We start from the raw sequence: 17846 nt of genomic DNA on the forward strand, positions 1-17846 counted from the left end.
GGAATCTAGTAAAGGTCTAATTGATACGCGAAAGATCTGAAGTCGCATGCGATATGGATTAAGTAGAAACGAATTTGTCCATACCGCATAGGGTATCAAAGTCCCAGCCTAGAAAACGCCGCCAAACCATTAAGAATATCCAGGTCCTTGGAAGGTCTCCATGCATCATGTCATTATGTAGTAAAGAATCGCTGTTACTTCGCTCAAGCTTCCCAATTGTCCATGCGTAACTTCATTCAAGCGTACCTCACCGTCCGATCATGACTGGTAAAGGTATGTGGGTGTGTGCGATTCATGTCTTGAGCCGCTCAACGGGAAAGCCATGCTCATCTTTAGTAGTGGCTTCGTCTTCGTTTTTCTCAACTGGCTTTCCGTCATTGCCTTCCTCACCGGTAATTTCTCCCCAGCCAGAACTTCTTCGACTCATGCGACCAGTCATGGCCAATGGACTGCTAATACCCCCAGCGATACTGGCGGCGGTACTGTCATTTCGACTGTGTGATTGGACGCCGCTGCGAATGCTGGCCGTATCACCGCCGGCGGTCTGCTTAGTGGTGTACAAGCCGCCCCGCTCCGCAGTGGTGCTAGCTAGCGGAATTGCTCCGGAGGCCGAGTACACACTGATGCGTTCAGCACTCGCAAGACCAACAATGCTTGGTCGGCTCAGTACACCTGAGGCGTTGAACACAGAGGTATTGGATGCTTCAGTCGTATTTCCACTCAGAACACTCAGCGGCAGGCTCTCCCGACTACCGCCGAATACAGAAGAGGGAGCCAATCCACGTACGGATGCATTGGTATCTAGGGAGTTGCGCCGACGGCGCTTGGATGAGCTCGCCAAGGTGAGAAGAGAAGCGTTATCGGTCAAGGCATTGTTTGCGGTTGCGGCGCTGTACGTCATCGCATGGCTTTGGGGCACGAGGTGCGGGGGGGACTGCGGTAGCGGGTGAGGTTGGAGGGAATTGGTGGGAAAATTGAATCTGCTGGTTTGAGGAGCTCTGTGTCGAACTGCCATGGTGGTGTCCATTGTGGTTGTTTTGTGTGTTGTACAGTTGGGTTGAGGGTGCCGTCGAGTGCACAGTGGTCAGGGTAGTGGTCATGGATCGAATCGAAGGCGCAGGCGATGAGAAGGTACTACCCTCGCCACCGCCATGGGTGCTAAATCCTTCGGTGCCAGTTGTCAATGTGCCTGCCTTGGAATACGCCGCTTCAGAGAATGCGGCATCGCCATTGGTTGAAATGGTTGGCGCAGCGGATTTTGCGCTTGTCAGGGGAGCCGGGTTCTCATAGCCCGAACACAAAGATGGGTCGCTCCTGGAGCGAGATTCTGCACCATAATGGTCATCCGTGTATGAGTCGGTCGGTGTCTGAGTCCCTGTGTCACGGTTGATAGTTCCAGAAAGCGGGTATGGGTTGTTTTCTTGATCGCCCTTCTTGCCCTTATTACCAGTGTAGCGCTTGTTGGACCATCGATTTGTCGTAGAATCAGAGGAACTCTTAAGGTTCGCCAGGCGTTTCACCCAGTTGGAGAATGGACGGCGACGTGCATTCCGGTCTGTTTTGTATGAATCCCTTAGCAGCGGTTCACGGTGGCCAAGAGGCACAATCTGAACTTACCATGCACCCTAGCAGGACCATCGGCAGTAGTCATTCTAGCTTGAAGAGGCAGCCTAGTCACTATCCTCTCTGGCTTGTGAAAGGTCAAAGGTAGGCAAGAGAGCAGAGCCCTGGGGATCCAGCCGCGCCGAGGCAGATGGAGCAGCGGGCGGGGAGACTGTTTATCCGTGCACGTCATGTGCTTGCCTTGAATGTTGCCTCTTTGACTTCTATTTGACATATTCTCAAAATTCTGGACGTTGTATTCTTTCGTGAGTCATTTATGATACTTATCGGGGGTGCTCGAGCAGCGACAATGACAGGTGATCATGAATGAAACTCTTACTTTTAGTCGTGTTCCCAAAGTCCACTTTGGGATCTTTCTTCTTGCATCTAGTGGCGCAATGCTCCGGTGAATACAACAACTGCGTCAATGCCTCCTTCTCAGTCAATGATACGAGCGCTACCTTCTGATGTGATTGCAAAGGTCAAATCATCCACATCTATTGTGCATCTGACTGGTGTCATTCTGGAGCTAGTCAAGAATTCTTTGGATGCTAATGCACGTACCGTCTTCGTCACTGTCGATTTTAAACGTGGTGGCTGTATTGTTGAAGATGATGGCAATGGAATTCCTCCAGCCGAGTTCGAAGATACAGGAGGTCTAGGCAAGCCTCACCGCATGTCTCCCAACCTTGACGTTGTAATGTATGTTAGCTAACATATGCAATAGATACATCCAAATTCAACCTGAGTGGCTTGTATGGCCATCGGGGCTTGTTTTTGGCTTCCCTGGCCTCATTGTCTCTACTCACTGTAACTTCTCGTCACATTGGCCATGGATGCACAAACTCGATCATACTTCATCATTCGACGCCTGTGGCTCGGCTAACCCCTGCACCTTCACATCATGCGCTTCGCTCTGTCGACCATGGCACATCTGTGACTGTCAACGACCTTTTTGGAAATATGCCAGTTCGCGTCAAGAGTCGAGCTCTCACTCTTCAGCGACCGGACGAGCTAGAACGAGAGTGGGACCATCTCAGGAACTCATTGGTGTCTCTCCTTCTAGCCAATCATCAGTTCTCAAAATTAGTCTTGATCGATGTGGAAAGAAATAAACGGATGTCCGTTCGTCTTGGAAATCCCTCGGTGCCCGAAGCACGCATTTCTCATGATCAGAGGGATTTAGATCTTAAACGTATCGGGATTGTTCTCACACAATCTGGGCTGATCACACCACAAAACTTCGATTCCTGGCATGAGATCTCAGCATCAGTTTCTGATCTCATGGTTCGGGGAGCTATATCTCTCCAGCCCAGCCCAAGTCGGAAGTGTCAGTTCATCTCTTTGGGAAAAGAACCCCTGCTATCGCGCAATAGCTCGAACGTGCTTTATAACGAAGTGAACCGGCTATTTTCTTCGTCAGATTTCAGTAATGTCGGAGCCATGTCTAACAGAAGCTCTGTTCCACATCTTACATCTTCGGTGAATCAGCTTGATGCCCCAAGTAACGCAAGCACTCGAAGCTGGGCAAAGCCTGTCAATAAGTGGCCAATGTTCTACATTCGCATTGACACAAACGCTGTCATACGGTTGGATGATGATGATGCATCTGAGCATCTTCCAGAATCGTCCAAATCAGTTCAACGTATAGTTGATGTGCTTGGGGCCATGGTCCATGAGTTTTTGAAGCAACACGATCTCCGCCCTCGTAATGGCAGAAAGCAGACTATGTCATCAGACCAAAACCAGAGTATCTGTTCCAAAGCCTCCCAACCAGCTGGCGGTTCTACTGCCCCCCCTACGACATGGTCGGTCGATTTCGAGCACTGAAGAGGCATTTAGCGGTCACTTGAAAATTCCCTCATTTCCAAGAGCCCAGTCTCTGAACTCTGGTCAATCCTTCAACAACTGGTCCAGAGTGAAAACCGCTAAGGACCTCAAAAGACGTTCTCCAGCCCAACGAACGTCTCGGCTTTCTCATGCGACTCCTGATATAATTCAGGGCAATAGCTCCTTGCCGATTCTCTCTAAACATAAGCCAAACCTTCGAGACGATGGCCAGGAGTGCACCATCCTTCCAAAGCCCCCGGGTGAAAGGGTGTGTAGTGAGGACAAGCAGGATCCGCCTGGAGACTCACCGTCAGACAAGATGATCACCTGGATCGATCCACACACCAAGTTGGCCTATATAATCAATCCTCGAACGGGCCAAACAATGAACTCCCGGAAGTCATTAGCTACCCAGCGTTCCCCCACTGACTGCGTCGAACCCTCGTCCAAGAAGCCCGTGCAAACGTTTTGGATAGATAACATGTTGGGGGCATGGGACAACCCTTCCTTCAGCCGAACAGAAATGCCAATACCAAATCTAGGCGCAGAGGCCGCCGATCAGCAGAATACAGCTACTTCTTCACACGACTGCTTCAAAGGCATTGGATCGCTTGGTACAGCGCAAGTTGCCAAATATCGAGGAAAACTCCAACGTCGTGCGCTCGAGACTGCCGACGTGATCGCCCAGGTGGACAGAAAGTTCATCTTGGCTAAGGTCCGTACGGCCCCCGCCATTCGCAATTTGGAGGGGCCATCAAACGATGTTCTGCTTTTAATCGATCAGCACGCGGCCGATGAGCGATGTCGAATTGAGCAGTTGTTCAGGGAAATGTTTGTCTCTACTGGGCTTGGTGAGAATTGGGAGTTGGGTGCTCGAGTGCGAACTGTCCAAGTTGGTTCTTTGGCATTTGAGGTTTCATCGACGGAGGGTGATCTCTTCCAAAAGTATACGAGTCTCTTCTCAACCTGGGGTATTGAGTATGTGACACAAGGCAAGACCAACTCTACTGCCTTGATCACCGTCCATACTCTTCCTGCCCTAATAGCCGAACGCTGTAGGCTCGAGCCTCATGTGTTGATTGACTTGATGAGGCGTGAGATTTGGTCAAGTGAGGAAGATGGAAATAAGCCATTCCAGTCGAAGAGAACATTCGAACAGGATATCGAACTATCAGACAGTGACGATGTGGTACACCAGAGATCCGCCTCGCGCTCATGGGTTCAACGGATGAATGGGTGCCCTCAAGGCATCGTGGACCTTCTCAACTCCCGCGCCTGTCGCACTGCGATCATGTTCAATGACCCGTTGAACATCGAAGAGTGCCAGGCGTTGGTCTCCAGCCTGGCCCGTTGTGCCTTCCCGTTTCAATGCGCCCACGCCCGCCCTTCAATGGTCCCTATACTTGATTTACGATCCCTCCCTGAGACTGCTGTTGCATTGCCGCTAGACTTGGATACCAGTGCATCCGCTTATGATGATAATCACGACATGACTTTGGATTTCGTGGAGGCGTTTAGAACACGTTATGTAACATAGTTGGTTAGTTCCAAGGCTCTTCTATGGGAAACTTGGGGATCCTGGTAATTGGAAATGCGTGAAACTGGATGAAAATATGTACATTAGGTGATACATCAATCAAGATTTGCCAATTCTTCAAACTCGAACCCAAACCACTCGTCTTTGGCGGTCATTCTGTGAATCCTCCTGTTTAGTTTTAGGGTTTTGTGAACTGCGTGCGAACAAGATACAGACTCGGCATCACTGCGATGATCTTTCGCTTGCATCTGCCTATCATTCTTACAATGACAGCCCAGGGTCTCAAATGAACTGACATGAAATCCCCTTTCGTCCACTTTGACCTCTAGCATGAGTGCTCAAACCTGTTTTGCGGGTTTCACGGTGATATGTCACATTTCCTCCAACTCAAATTAACAAACAGGATACAGCTTGGGTTTTCAATACATCATAAAACAAACGAAAATTGAAACAGACAATCTCTTGAGTGTTTACGTCAAGCCTAGGTGTGACATGGTGACATAGCGAGGTGCAGCTGGACACTCTGCATAGTACTCACTCACTCTGCACAGAGAACTCCGTAAGCCTGGTGGATTTCATATTCTTGCATGAACCTGCATCGGCCAGATAGATTGTGCAGGACATCGACAGATTCCAGTTTGAAATTGACGTACATCTTCGCATGGGTGTGACGCTTACGGGGTATCCATAGGCAGTCGCATTACTTAAATACCTCAACGCAATGGCAGCGGTCTATCGGCTGGGTATACAGTCGAGGGTTTTCTTGCATTCAAAATTAAGGTGCTCTGGGCATATCTCTTTGAATTGTATTGTTAAAGAAACCCCTCCGTAGACTTGGCGGAGGGGTTCATGCAAGGATCAGCCAGCCAACGGACATAGTGATAGACGGAATGACACCCCGACTGGTTTATGCGGCCTTGAATAGCGATGTTTTATGATATGATATGAATACTATCAAATCGTGAAGGCAATACAAAGCTCGTACATAAGTATGTATCTGGTATAGCAACCATCAGATTGGAACATATGGTACTTCCATGAACCTTATATACATTAGATAGGTCTGTCAAGAGGTCCTAGTCAAGCGCATTTATTCCAATGATCTTATTTCCGTTACTTGATTTACTTTTGGTAATATGAAGGCAGAATCCGGGGTAAATCATCGAAAGTCCTTAATTTGAATAGCTTGGGTCCCTGTATGTCTCTCACTTAGAAAGCCCAGACATTCACTACACGAGGCAAAAGCAGAGTTACATTTACGATTGACACAGAAACAGTTAAAATTAAAGCGTATTTTGCATTTTAGGCAGCTTTTAAGAGTTGCTCCTGCACAGAAGCCGTGAGGCCAAAATATTGTCTCAATCCTTTTTCCCGACCTGTCCTTGTTTCCCTTCCCAGCCGAAAAATAAGAACAGACAAGAAATTAAAACATAAACAGAACAAGCCCCTTGGTAAACTCCGTTTGGGTAGTCCTGGGCCCCGTTCCATACATAGACGCTTTTCAAATGCTACATTTCTCACGAGAAATTGCAAAACAAATCAAACACGCAAGTACCACCCAAGAATAGAAAAGTAAATAGGTAAGACAAGAATGATGGGATATTCACAGATCACAAGAAAATGGGTTTGGAGGAAGATGATGCAAGTATGCATAGTAGAACAGTTAAGATGATGTTGGTTAGAAAACCAGTAAATCGGGAATAAGAAGAAGTCATCAGTCATTAGGTTGTGAAGGATGGTGTAGGTGATTGCGGGTGGAAGGGAGTGTTTTATCCGTGTGTCGTGACGGATTTCGCCTTGGATTGGTTGGTCCATGAGAGGAAGTCGAACTTGTCCTTGGCATTGTCGAACATGGAAGGAATGGACTCAGATTGGGACTGAAGAGTATTTCCGCTGCGGGAGGGTTCTCTAGGCTCAAGAACTAGAGAGCGGCGGTAGAAGGTTTGTGCGGTTGTTTCACCGTTGGAACGCACGCGCACGAGCTCATTCTGCATCCAAGCCTGAAGCTCCGGAACTTCGGTTAGACGGTAGGGGATCTGGAAGCGTTGGAGCTCGCTGATAATGCGAGCTGTCTTCATGTGCTTGTCGAAGTTAATGACAGCCATTTCACTGTCGTCGGTGGAGAGCGTACGAAGAGATTGGTTGCCGTGGTCGACAAAGGTGAGGTCGGTCAGGTAGGTGCCGACGAATGGGAGACAAGGGGGCACGTGATTCTGAAGGCGCTGACGGAGTACTGCGTAGTTGCGGGACACATCCACGATGCTGCGGAGCTGCTCGAGGGCAGTCTTGGTCTTCTGCGATACGATGTCCCAGGTCTTCTTCAGGCGAGATATCATAGACAAGTTCAATGAGCAAATGATAGCCATAAGGGAGTCGTAGTTGTTCAACTCCAGACACTTGTTCGCAATCTTGACCCAGTGCTTGATGGTCGCGGCCCGCTTTTTGGGCTCCTCGAGGTACAGAATGGAGTCGGCAACAAGGTGGGCAAGATCAGTCGACAGAGTCGACATGGCCCGGACATTCACAGCCAACGAGCCTGTCTTCCTGGTCCATTCCGTGTCTAGGAGTTCTTCGGGAAGGATCGAGCAGAAAATACGCGACTCCTTAATAGTGAGTTGGCGGGCGAGCTCAAGTGGGTCGAAGTCAAGAATGGTAATCGAGGCTTCGCCGTTCTTCCATTGCCTAAGCAAGTTGTGTTCCTTCTTGCCAAGGACGGGGGAGGTAGGGGGGGTATCGGGGTGAATGTATTGGGCAATGGAAGTGTTGGTCTTGCCCATAGAAGAAATTAAGCGAGGCACAAGCGGGCCACCAACTGCGGACACCTTGTTGGCCAGATCAAGCAACCGCTTACCAGCAGTGGGGAGATCGACCATAAGTCGTGTGTTTGCGAAGTTGATGATGAAGTCAAGGGCTGTGTTGTCACGATCGTGGCGCCAGTGGGACTCGAGCCAGCCCTTGAAGATGTTGTATACACGGAGACGGACGGGTCCGGCGGCATGGGGTGTGTCACCAATGTACTCGAAGCGTTCAGCGAGGGCCTCGGCAAACTCAAGAGGCGTAGCGAAGAGACGGAAGGTAAGGTAGAAGGTTGAGACAAACATGGCATCGGGGGTGGATTGGTGAGCAGTCAGCTTCTCAATAAGAGCACGCAGACTACCGCCCATCACCGAACCCTCTTTGTAAATAAGTTCGTGTGCGAAAGTCTTTTCCAGGATGTTGGCCTCAGTCTCCTCGTTCTCCTCGGCGAGAGTCGAGTAACTCAGACTCTCCTTCAGTGAGTGAACGGTGAAACTACCTTGGAAGCTACCCCCAATATCAGGTGAGGTAGCCCGAGTCGAGGTTTGCGAGACACCACTCATCTCGGAGTCACGTGTGTGGCTGTGATATGTGAAGCTGCTACCATTGCTCGTCACTCCACGCCCAAATGATTCGCTCACGTCGGACTTGGGATGACTTTCAGGGTAGTTGCTGTCAGCAGAGGAGAACGAAGAGATGTTATCCAGATGGGTGGGGAGGATGGCTGAATTAGGTGTTGAAGAAATGGCGGTGATGTTGGCGGGGGAACTTGAGAGATGAGACTGGAAGGATGAAGGTGTCGTAGAGTCGGTGAGAGCAGGTGTTGGGGGAGAGTATGTGGTGGTGGGAATCTGAAGAGGAGGTGGGGGAAGGCGGAGTGACAACTCTTGTCGCTCCTGTTCTACGCGAGTCTCCGGTTCATCTTGTGGAGAGGCAATGCGAGGCAAGTCCTTGCCCCTCTCTTCGAAGTGTTCAGGGTCAAGCTCGAGGTCACCAATTTGCTCAAGCACCAGGCGAGCCTTCGCCAAACAGTTTCCAGCTGCTCGTACACAGTCAGTCGCAGCATCCACAAGGCGTTTCCCTTCGTCTGGCATGAACACAAGATCATCGTCTGGTAGGTGTGCGGGGCGGAACACGTCGCGTGCAGCGTGGACAAGCTCGGATAGCTTCTCACACATTGACTCTCGTGCCTGTTCGAGGAACACGCTGCGGTGGGTGTCATGTTCGCACACCACCTCCACGACATTTAACAACTGCCTACACGACTGGACAGCCTGCTGGGTGGTGACAACCAACTCCGTCGAGGAGCGGGACTGCATGTGGAGTCCGATAAACGAGCCAAGCACACCGAGGAACGCATCATATGTCGTTCCGAGGCGTTCTGATGCCAGGTTCTGGGCACTGATGGCAGTAGAAGGACCTGAAACTGACATGCGGTGAGATATAGAAACCCGTTTCGTAGCGACGGAGACCGGTCTTTGATCAACCATCTCAGTGCGCATCGATGACCGACTCATATCCATACGGCTGTGGCTCATTTGCCGCGATTCCATTCGTGATTCCATTCGTGATTCCAGCATTCGCGACTCAGATCTAGCAGGCCCATCGTTCTCCCCAAGTTGAAACTTTCGGATGCAGGAGTCGGTGGCATGCTATATTGGTCTATGCTGTCGCCGGGTCCATCCATCTCAGCAATAGTCCTGCTCAAGCCTACCTCCTCATTCCACACGTCGAGGAATCGGACTCCTCGGGTCACAATCTTGAAAGCCTTGAGAAGCATCTCATCCAAAATGGCCTCAACCTCATCTTCCGAAGGAACCCCGTTGGCAACTTCCTGGAACTTCTTCGCAGTTTTCACCAGCGAAGACAGGTCAGATAGCAAAGCCTTCCGGATTCTGCGTAGTCCGTCGAATCTCCTTACCAGGGGTGACTCCCGGGTAAGACATTCTGATTTTTCCTGCGGAATTATAAGCCCTGTGGTGTTTTCTCGGTTCTAGTTGGTACTTACCAGTAGGAACCGGACGCCAGCGATAGGCCCTCTCATCAAGTCTTGGTTTCCAAAATCTTTTAGTGATGACCCGCATCCTCCTCGAATGATATCCCAGAAATCAGTCAAGGCCTTCAATAAAGGACGCATAGGTAATTGATCGTATGCTTCGCAGTAATTCGTGGGCAACCAGCCTCGATTCCCAGAATCTAATAATGTACCATCGGCCCAGCCATTGGTGTGAACGGAGTGTACCAAAATGATATCTCCCTGGTCCAGAGGGAGTGTAACAGTCGACGGAGAGACATTGCCGGCCGGGTGGAAAGGGTAGAACGCGCGCAGATAGTTGTGAAAGACAGGTCTTGGGGCCTCGGGTTGATCCATGTTTGTGTCCTGGGTGTCTTTTGGTGTTAACGGAGGGGTCATCTCTGATGAGCCCCAGGCGGAATAGAATCGACTCGGTATAGATTTAGCGTCGTTGCTCGACTCGGATAAATTCGAATTGGATTTCGAGATCTTCAACGGGGGGATGTATGGCTTCATTGATTCCATCTCTTGTCCGTTCCGTGACTAAGTAATTTCTCTCCAAGCCGCTGAGGTCACTGACCGAAGGCGTTTACTCGGTAGGTGCAATGGACATGGTTCAGTGGATCCAACTAAAAAGAAGACCAGTATCGAAGGCAAGTGGCGTTGGATAATCAAGGATGGAGGGGAGGAATCGGATCGCCAGAGGCTGGTGTTGATCCTACACAATCTAGGTCAATTGGCGCTCAAGGATATAGAGTATAGGGATTGAATGTTTGGAATGCCCCAAGGAGGTTGAGGGCTTGGAATGCCGGGAGAGGGGAAGGATTTAGGAACTTTGAACTGGACATACAAACACAGAAAACAATATTAACAGGTAATCAAAAACTATAAACAGATCCAAGCCGACTTCCTTTCCAGGAGTCCGGAATATTCAAGGTCCCGGAGGGATGAGTCGTAATGAGGTCAACCCAACCTTGGAATATCAAGGGATGAATGACCCAATGGGTACCTAGGTAAATAATGCAAATGCCTATGAAGGAGAATCGAGGCAAGTGCAATTGAAGGATCGCAGCAAGGACTGTAGATGGTGACGAAAGAGGGATTCCCTATTAAGGTAACGCAAGGGCGGAAGGGATATAAAAGAATGCTAAGTATAAGTATAACTCGCAATTGCCACCGGCAGCAATACAAAGTGAGAGTGGAAGAAGAGCTTGAAGAGCTTTGAAGTAAAAGGGGAGAAAAGGGAAAAAGAGGGAATTAAGTGGAATAATAGCTCTGGAGTTCGAAAGAGCCATCTTCTGGGACTCGATCGGGACGATCCACGCTCCACTGGTAATGGGCCCGTATGTTGTATGGAGATGTAATGTACTCTGATATAATGTGACGGGTATCATACAAAAGTACGGAGTACGTATTTATAAATTCTTCAAAGTTTTAATTTTTGGGTTTTTTTCACTTTATATTTTCTTTTTTTTTAATTTCAGACTTTATACGTTCAACTCTTAAAAACTTATGGCTCTTTTTCTATCTCTTATTCGAGATTCAAAGATTGAGATCTCCAAAAAAGCAATAGAAAAAAAGAAAGGAAAAAATAGAAATCGGAAATTTGAGGAATCTCTCCTTTCCCAGATTTGGCCTGTCTATGATTGTACTTTGAATACCATAGGCCCTCGGCACCTTCTACTGGTACAAATTCAGAATGTACCTTCTACACTATAATTAGGCTAAAAGGTACATCTCTCACATGTAGCAAGTCTAGTCTAGCACTATCCACCTTACATCTGCCGAACGTACTCTGTTCCAGACCTCCCACTATTCCCCCTCCAAACGCAATAAATACTCCATTTTAATTTGTTTACAATTGAAAGTTTCTCCCGCCTGAGACCAATCATATTGCCACAGCGACATAAATCTTGTGGGGTTAAGTCAGGCCATGTCTTAATGCATTGACCGTGTGCTAGAGCCTGCAGGGGGACTCGATCAATCATTAAAAGTGAGGGAAGGGGATCTTTTGGTCGGCTGTCACCAATATCTTTCCGGGATGGGATCGACAGCGCAGCGGCCCCCAAACTGACAGCAGCCAAAAGTCTTTTTTTTTCTCCCTGGCCGTTATGGTTTATTTTCACCTGGTTGCAAATATTATATCCCTCCGTAATCCGTACCTCACATAAAAATCCTCAAATCTCAAAACCCTGCCCCTTGTCCAGACCCCAGTCCCTATTATTGACATCCGGACCAAGCTGTATGTACGGAGTACCATACTGAGATCCCCCTCCATCTTTTCTTTTTCCCCTCCCGCGTGGGGCGATAACCACAAGGAACAGGTTCGCAATTGGCAAACAGGATCCACAAACGCGAGCTGTGGCGAGTTGCGAAAAAGTCGAACACTGTCGCAAAGCTACCCGATGCTTGCCTATGTTGTAGTGAGGCATACTTAATCCTAGCTACGGAGTAGTTCCAAGCTATGTGAAGCGACGGGGAAATCCATGACGTGGACCCGCTGTTGTCTAAGACCTGGAATAATAATAGATGCGAGGATACGGGAGTACCTTGCCGCATGAAAATTTTTGATGTACTTTTGTTGACTAACAATAGAATGTGCGTTGCCCCTCGACTCAAAATGAACTTCGGAATATTTTTCTGTGAATACTTTGATGTGGCACACATTAATGTTATTGATCAGCACGTTCCAATGATTCTTTTTGAAATAATTGGACAGAAATACTCTATATTTAATCATGGGTCAGGGTCGAAAGTCGCAAAATTGAATAATGACAATATAGAGGCGAATTTCGCCCTCCCATGGTCTAGGCTTGGAGTAATTGGAGACACTTAGTATGGAACTTGTAATACACTATGACAATGACATCCATAGGCTATTCTCCCTTTCCCCATCACAGCGTCGCACGTCCTCCCGCAGCTCGACCAACAGATTCGCAGAGCTAAGTGAACTTGGTGATTCTGCAGTCGCCAGTCAACATTGAAATGTGCAAAACGCATACTTATTTCTCCTAAGCACGCATTGGTCACACGTCACATGTTCTGGAATCTTTGCCTCCTTGGGGAAGTATGAAATTGCTAGTTCCTGATAACTAATGTTTGACTAATGTAAGTCAGCAAAAAGTTATCAAGCGGAGCCAACTAGAGCGATTGAGCAGTGTTGGCACAAACAAAAATAATAATAAAAAAAGCTCCGAACTCGCCCCTCGTGGGGTCCAATCGATGGCTGTCATAGTAGTGCAATGCAAGCCTCTCCATATCATCACATCAGGGCAATCGTAGAGCGCGATCTGCGGGCCATACCTTCAATGGGTGGAATGTCCGTGCCGGAGGCGGGTTCAAACCATGGGACGGAGGTGCTTAGACCAAGTCTAATATCTCTGATGCTTTTTACGGTCGCGTATATAGATTGCGTAGAATATTGAGGCTTCTCAAATTTACACCCGGTTTGGTTATGCTAGTCTTGTTTTGAACTTATTGTCTCCCGAACTCTCTAAAGAAAAAAAAATACAGTGTAAAAACAGTCGCACAATGCAACTTATAGAGTGATACAATTGACGGATCAGCCCGCGCGGTCTCACACTGTTTGCTTGTCTCATCACGATATTACCTACAGCACAGATCAATTACCCCTACATATGTATGTACTTCATTAGCTTAACTTGCTAGTTTGATGTTTGTTTAGGTAACTTTGTATATTTTCGTCAGCAAGCTGCAAAGCACACGAGCACATCACATCCCGGCAGACTCGTGCCCAAGTAGTGGGGCATGCACGGTCTCCCAAAGTACTTTGTACTAGTATATCCATTGTGCTGCTGTGATGCAGGACCCGTCGAGTTGACAAGAGATCGTCGGGGAAAGTGGTATCGTCACATTTATCTGATCTGTTTAACATGTTCACCGAGGTCGAGAAGCCCGACCCGCATCCAGGCAACCATTTTAGGTAGGAGCCTGCCTATGTTGTAGGTCGAGGCTTGGAGGCAGTCTGGATCAGGAATGGTCTCTGTGATAAGACACATGGTATGTCTCTGCTTATTGTCAGTCGTATTTTTGTTGATGTGAATGATTATTCTTCGGGTGATATTTCCAGCCGGGGATATCTCTCCGAGTGCGACATGATCTATCTTCTCGTGCTCCTCACCTATAAGAAATGAACGGCTCAGTCGCGGGGTAAATCAGCAAGACGCTAATCTTTGGATTTAATGCTCATCTCATACTGTATATTAGTTAGCTTTGTGGGGACAATTGCCGATGCAAGACCAGGGAAGCATGCTAGAGACCTGAGTCGATGTCTTGGAATATCAACGTTGGTATCCGAGAGTCAGTGAAACGTGCCAATGGTGAGGTATATGCTATGCAGTCAGAGTAATGGGAGGACCTACAGGTAACTGTCGTATAGACAGAGCCTCTATTGGATGAGTGGCATGGAGTAGTAGCTTACTTGTTAGGTCTCTCCTGTCTGATGATATATATTCGTGCACACATGGCAATAGCCGCTTAAAAAGATTGCGTATTAGACCACAGCCAAGTTGCATATGGCTCAGCAACATGGAAGGCATATATCCATGCAATATATCACCAGGATCTTCTGGTAGGGAGTTCCATGACGAACACGTGGGCACGCATTCAGACAATCCGAATCCTAGCTGTTGAGTCAAGACTTCAAGTTCATGTTGTGTCACCTCGTGGCATTAATTGTTGAGATGCGGTGAGCGGCTGAGGCTGAAATAACACTGCAGTTTTATGCATAGGTAGTGCATGTACCTGCGTTCGACTGCAAGATCGCGCTCCAAACCTTGGGATTTTGGTTATGATCTCAATAGAGTCGGTCTTTGCGTCTTATGTGATTCGATATGCAGAGAGCGCTAGCATTTCTTTTCTCTAAAGTTCTTAACTATGCTTTCTCACCGAGTTTTCCAAGGTTCTATTGATGGCTGAGAGAGCGCCCGTTTCTTTGTGGCCTTTACCCCCACGATCGCGATCCTGTAACCACGCTGTTACACAGGCTACTAGATGTGACCCTTGATAGAAAGTTGGTCCAATTCATATTTAGAGCATATTCTAACATCATATTCCAGCGTGTACTATATGTTGTGCACTGTCGACTAGGTCTACACCCCTCTTCATCTATATATCCGGTTCAAGCTTTTGCTAAAGACGATGTTGATCAGATATACTCCGTATTTAAAATACTCTGTAAAAATAGTAGCATTGAACGAATGGATGTAAACAACCCGACCACTGAATTTCGATATTGAATTTAACACAAGCTCATCCATGGATGCGTACGGAAAGACGGATCCTTGGTGCCTACCTAGTTGGTAACAGGGGATTATCCATGAATACATAAGTTTATCGTGGAGAATATTGACAAGCAGTTCAATCAAAAACAAGCATATTCCGTACAGCGTACTCCATACATATAATCCAAGTTCATCAATAGAAGCAGCGGAACGGCGGTGGACTCGGAACAGTGATTATCCATTCAATGTCCACGGAGTATACTCCTTACTCCGCAAAGTCCTCTACAGTTGTATGGATATTCATAAGCAGTCCAAAAAGCAGACGCACAACCCTGGAAATCTAGATCGTTCTCAAAATCCTGGATGAAAGATCAGGCTAGCAGCTACAGGGATCTAGTTAGCGGGATAAAGTACCCCGAGAATGCGTACATGATACCAGACCTTGTATAGTAATTTGCTAGATGGTAATGGTCAACGTTACATACAGCGTAAGTTTCCATATTGTCGATTCAATACCAAAGCCCACTTAGACCCGCGCATGAAAGAAACGGCCCAGGGATAGTCGCCGATGGGGCGATATGAAGGCAATCAACAAAGAAAGATAGAAGCTACGCATACATCTCCACTCACCATACTCCACAGTTCACTTCGCCTTAAGAGGAAGTCCACAAGAAAAGAAATCCTCTAAACCCTAAAATATCCGGGACAGCCTCCGCAGCTGTCTAGAAAGCCACCAGAAGGTGACACCGGATGCACACGGCTGGCGGATTGGCTAGCAGGATTCCGCGCAACGGTCCAGACCGGTACTTCTTTCCAGGATTAGGGGCTAGTCTGCGCCTCTTTCCCAATTTCATATCCCCGACGCCACCAACAGATTATACATGATAGCTTATGTTACCTGTCAAGCACTCCAGGGCTAGGGGGCGCCAAATGAGCGGCACAGTGAAGCGTCGGCTGTATACCCCCCTGTCCGAGATGGGAATTAACCTGGTGGCCGCCACACGCGATGCATTTCTTTGTTACCTCTTTGTCCACGATCTGAGATGTTAGATTAGGACCGGCGATAATCGGGCCCAGAGAGTCCAGATTCGATCAGGCAGATGAGCTTTGCCCGAAATTGGACCGCAGCCTTTTGTCCCCTTGCTTTTTTAGCATGGCGAAGGAACTTTTGTGCTCGCGGGAGAGCTTCCGGACCCAAGAACAAAGACTCGGGTTGCCTTAGTGGAGGCTCGCAGTCAGGGGCTGCCTCGAGGATTTACCATGCGTCTTCGCGTGGAGCTTGATGCACCATGTGGTCGTAAATCCACTTTATGGAGTATAACTGAGACCATTCATTGGCGGTATTAATTAATTGAAAACCCTGAGCTCGATAGGTCCATCATGTTTTGCTCTAAAATCAATAGTTTAACGTCCCCTTAAAGTGTGGATAGAGGGGCGGCTGTGCCGCAGTTCCAGAGTTTTGGTACGGAGTAGAGTTTCGAGGTCAGAACCTACTCGTACCGGGGGACTTGAAGGTCAAACCTTGCTTCGGGGAATGCAACTCAAAAGATTTGCTGGGATCCCCAGCTGTTCGATTTCTTTGTTTGACGCTGCACGTGATTGAATTGCAATGCGGGACTAACAGCAATCCCCTGTCAACGGAGATGGACCTGGCCGTTGCGCAGTGAGCAGGGGTTTGAAAGTGTGTGGGGAGGCTAGAAAACTAGCGGGCCTATCGGAAATACCGCGTCACTCCGTACGGAGTAGACTATTGATAACTTTGTGTCGCGTCGCGTGCGTTCAGGCCGTTGAGAGTGCTGACCATGAACCAGACTCCCCACATTCGCGCCATTTTCCTTTGGGGCGGGATGAAAGAGGGGATATGATAGGTATTGGATTGATTGTACGGAGTATCATTATCGGTATAGTGCGGGACGGCACAGTTAAAGGGATCACCGTCGCGTCCGCGCTGGCGATGTGATAGAGGCGTCTTGTCGTGTTTACGAGGGATAGTTTAATACGAAGTACAGACTACGTACAGTTGACCCGTAGTGTGAATCAAGAATAGATTATCGAACCTGCGATCCTATTATTGAGATTGCAGGAGACTACGGAGTATTGCCTGGAGATGCCTCGGGAACTAAAAAAAAAACATGTGCCTGGAGACAAGGGGTGTGTCTGTGTCACGTGGACCAGCACGCCTTCTAGACGGGCACAATTTCCAATCTGATCCCTCTTCCTTTGGCTTCAGTTAATCTATTAAGTATCTTGAAATGGCAAGTCTCATTTTAGAAGCCCCATGAGGTGAAACAACCTCCACATCGTTGGCGATCGCATCAACTCCACTGTTTCCGAGATAGCCAGAGTTCTCCTCCGTACTCCGAAGTCTTCTCTATATGTTGTACATAGCCTTACCTGGGCGCAACTCATGGACAGTTATGGATCCCGTTACTGCGTCATTCTGTGGGGATAACCTTGGAAGGGCTTGAAGCTTCCCTAGGCAAGCCGAACCGATACTTTGTGGTTTCGACGGCAACCCTTTTCATTCGCTTTCCTCCTAGGCTCAGATACACAAGGAAACATCAACGGTGTTCGTTCGTTGTTCTAGCAACGATCCCGTTTAGCCGAAAAGGGAATATTGTCTGAAGTTAAGTATTTGCACCAGTGGATCACTGCATCGGGAATCAAGTGGTCTAATTTAAAGCCCGGTATCTCCTCCGTACTCCGTACTTCGTACGGACTATACAGAAGTGCTCATGGCGGAGCTTTGGCTTTTGGTTCTAAATGAGAACCAAGAAACACGCCTTTTTCACTCCACTATCACTGCTGATCTTTGCTTAACTGG

The 17846-nt window shown here is 48.2% G+C and overlaps 3 protein-coding genes across 3 annotated transcripts; 1 reads left to right on the forward strand and 2 right to left on the reverse strand.

Moving 5' to 3' along the window:
• Positions 1 to 292: 292 nt before the first annotated feature.
• N7519_009729 (uncharacterized protein) lies at positions 293 to 1837 on the reverse strand (the record flags this gene model as incomplete). The annotated part of the gene is made up of 3 exons (XM_057296502.1): positions 293 to 998; positions 1051 to 1555; positions 1618 to 1837. 3 exons carry the CDS (start codon positions 1835 to 1837, stop codon positions 293 to 295), a joined length of 1431 nt encoding a protein of 476 aa, XP_057144384.1.
• Positions 1838 to 2029: 192 nt separating this feature from the next.
• N7519_009730 (putative DNA mismatch repair protein (Mlh3)) lies at positions 2030 to 4969 on the forward strand (the record flags this gene model as incomplete). The annotated part of the gene is made up of 3 exons (XM_057296503.1): positions 2030 to 2276; positions 2330 to 3410; positions 3445 to 4969. The coding sequence occupies 3 exons, from the start codon at positions 2030 to 2032 to the stop codon at positions 4967 to 4969; spliced, it is 2853 nt and encodes a 950-aa protein (XP_057144385.1).
• A 1769-nt stretch (positions 4970 to 6738) lies between these two features.
• N7519_009731 (guanine nucleotide exchange factor) lies at positions 6739 to 10304 on the reverse strand (the record flags this gene model as incomplete). The annotated part of the gene is made up of 3 exons (XM_057296504.1): positions 6739 to 9417; positions 9480 to 9722; positions 9774 to 10304. 3 exons carry the CDS (start codon positions 10302 to 10304, stop codon positions 6739 to 6741), a joined length of 3453 nt encoding a protein of 1150 aa, XP_057144386.1.
• Positions 10305 to 17846: the final 7542 nt, after the last annotated feature.

Source organism: Penicillium mononematosum (genome assembly GCF_028829835.1).
Source record: "Penicillium mononematosum strain IBT 11891 chromosome Unknown utg000005l:1.0-9366267.0:1.0-9372171.0, whole genome shotgun sequence".
Taxonomy (NCBI): Eukaryota; Fungi; Ascomycota; class Eurotiomycetes; order Eurotiales; family Aspergillaceae; genus Penicillium; species Penicillium mononematosum.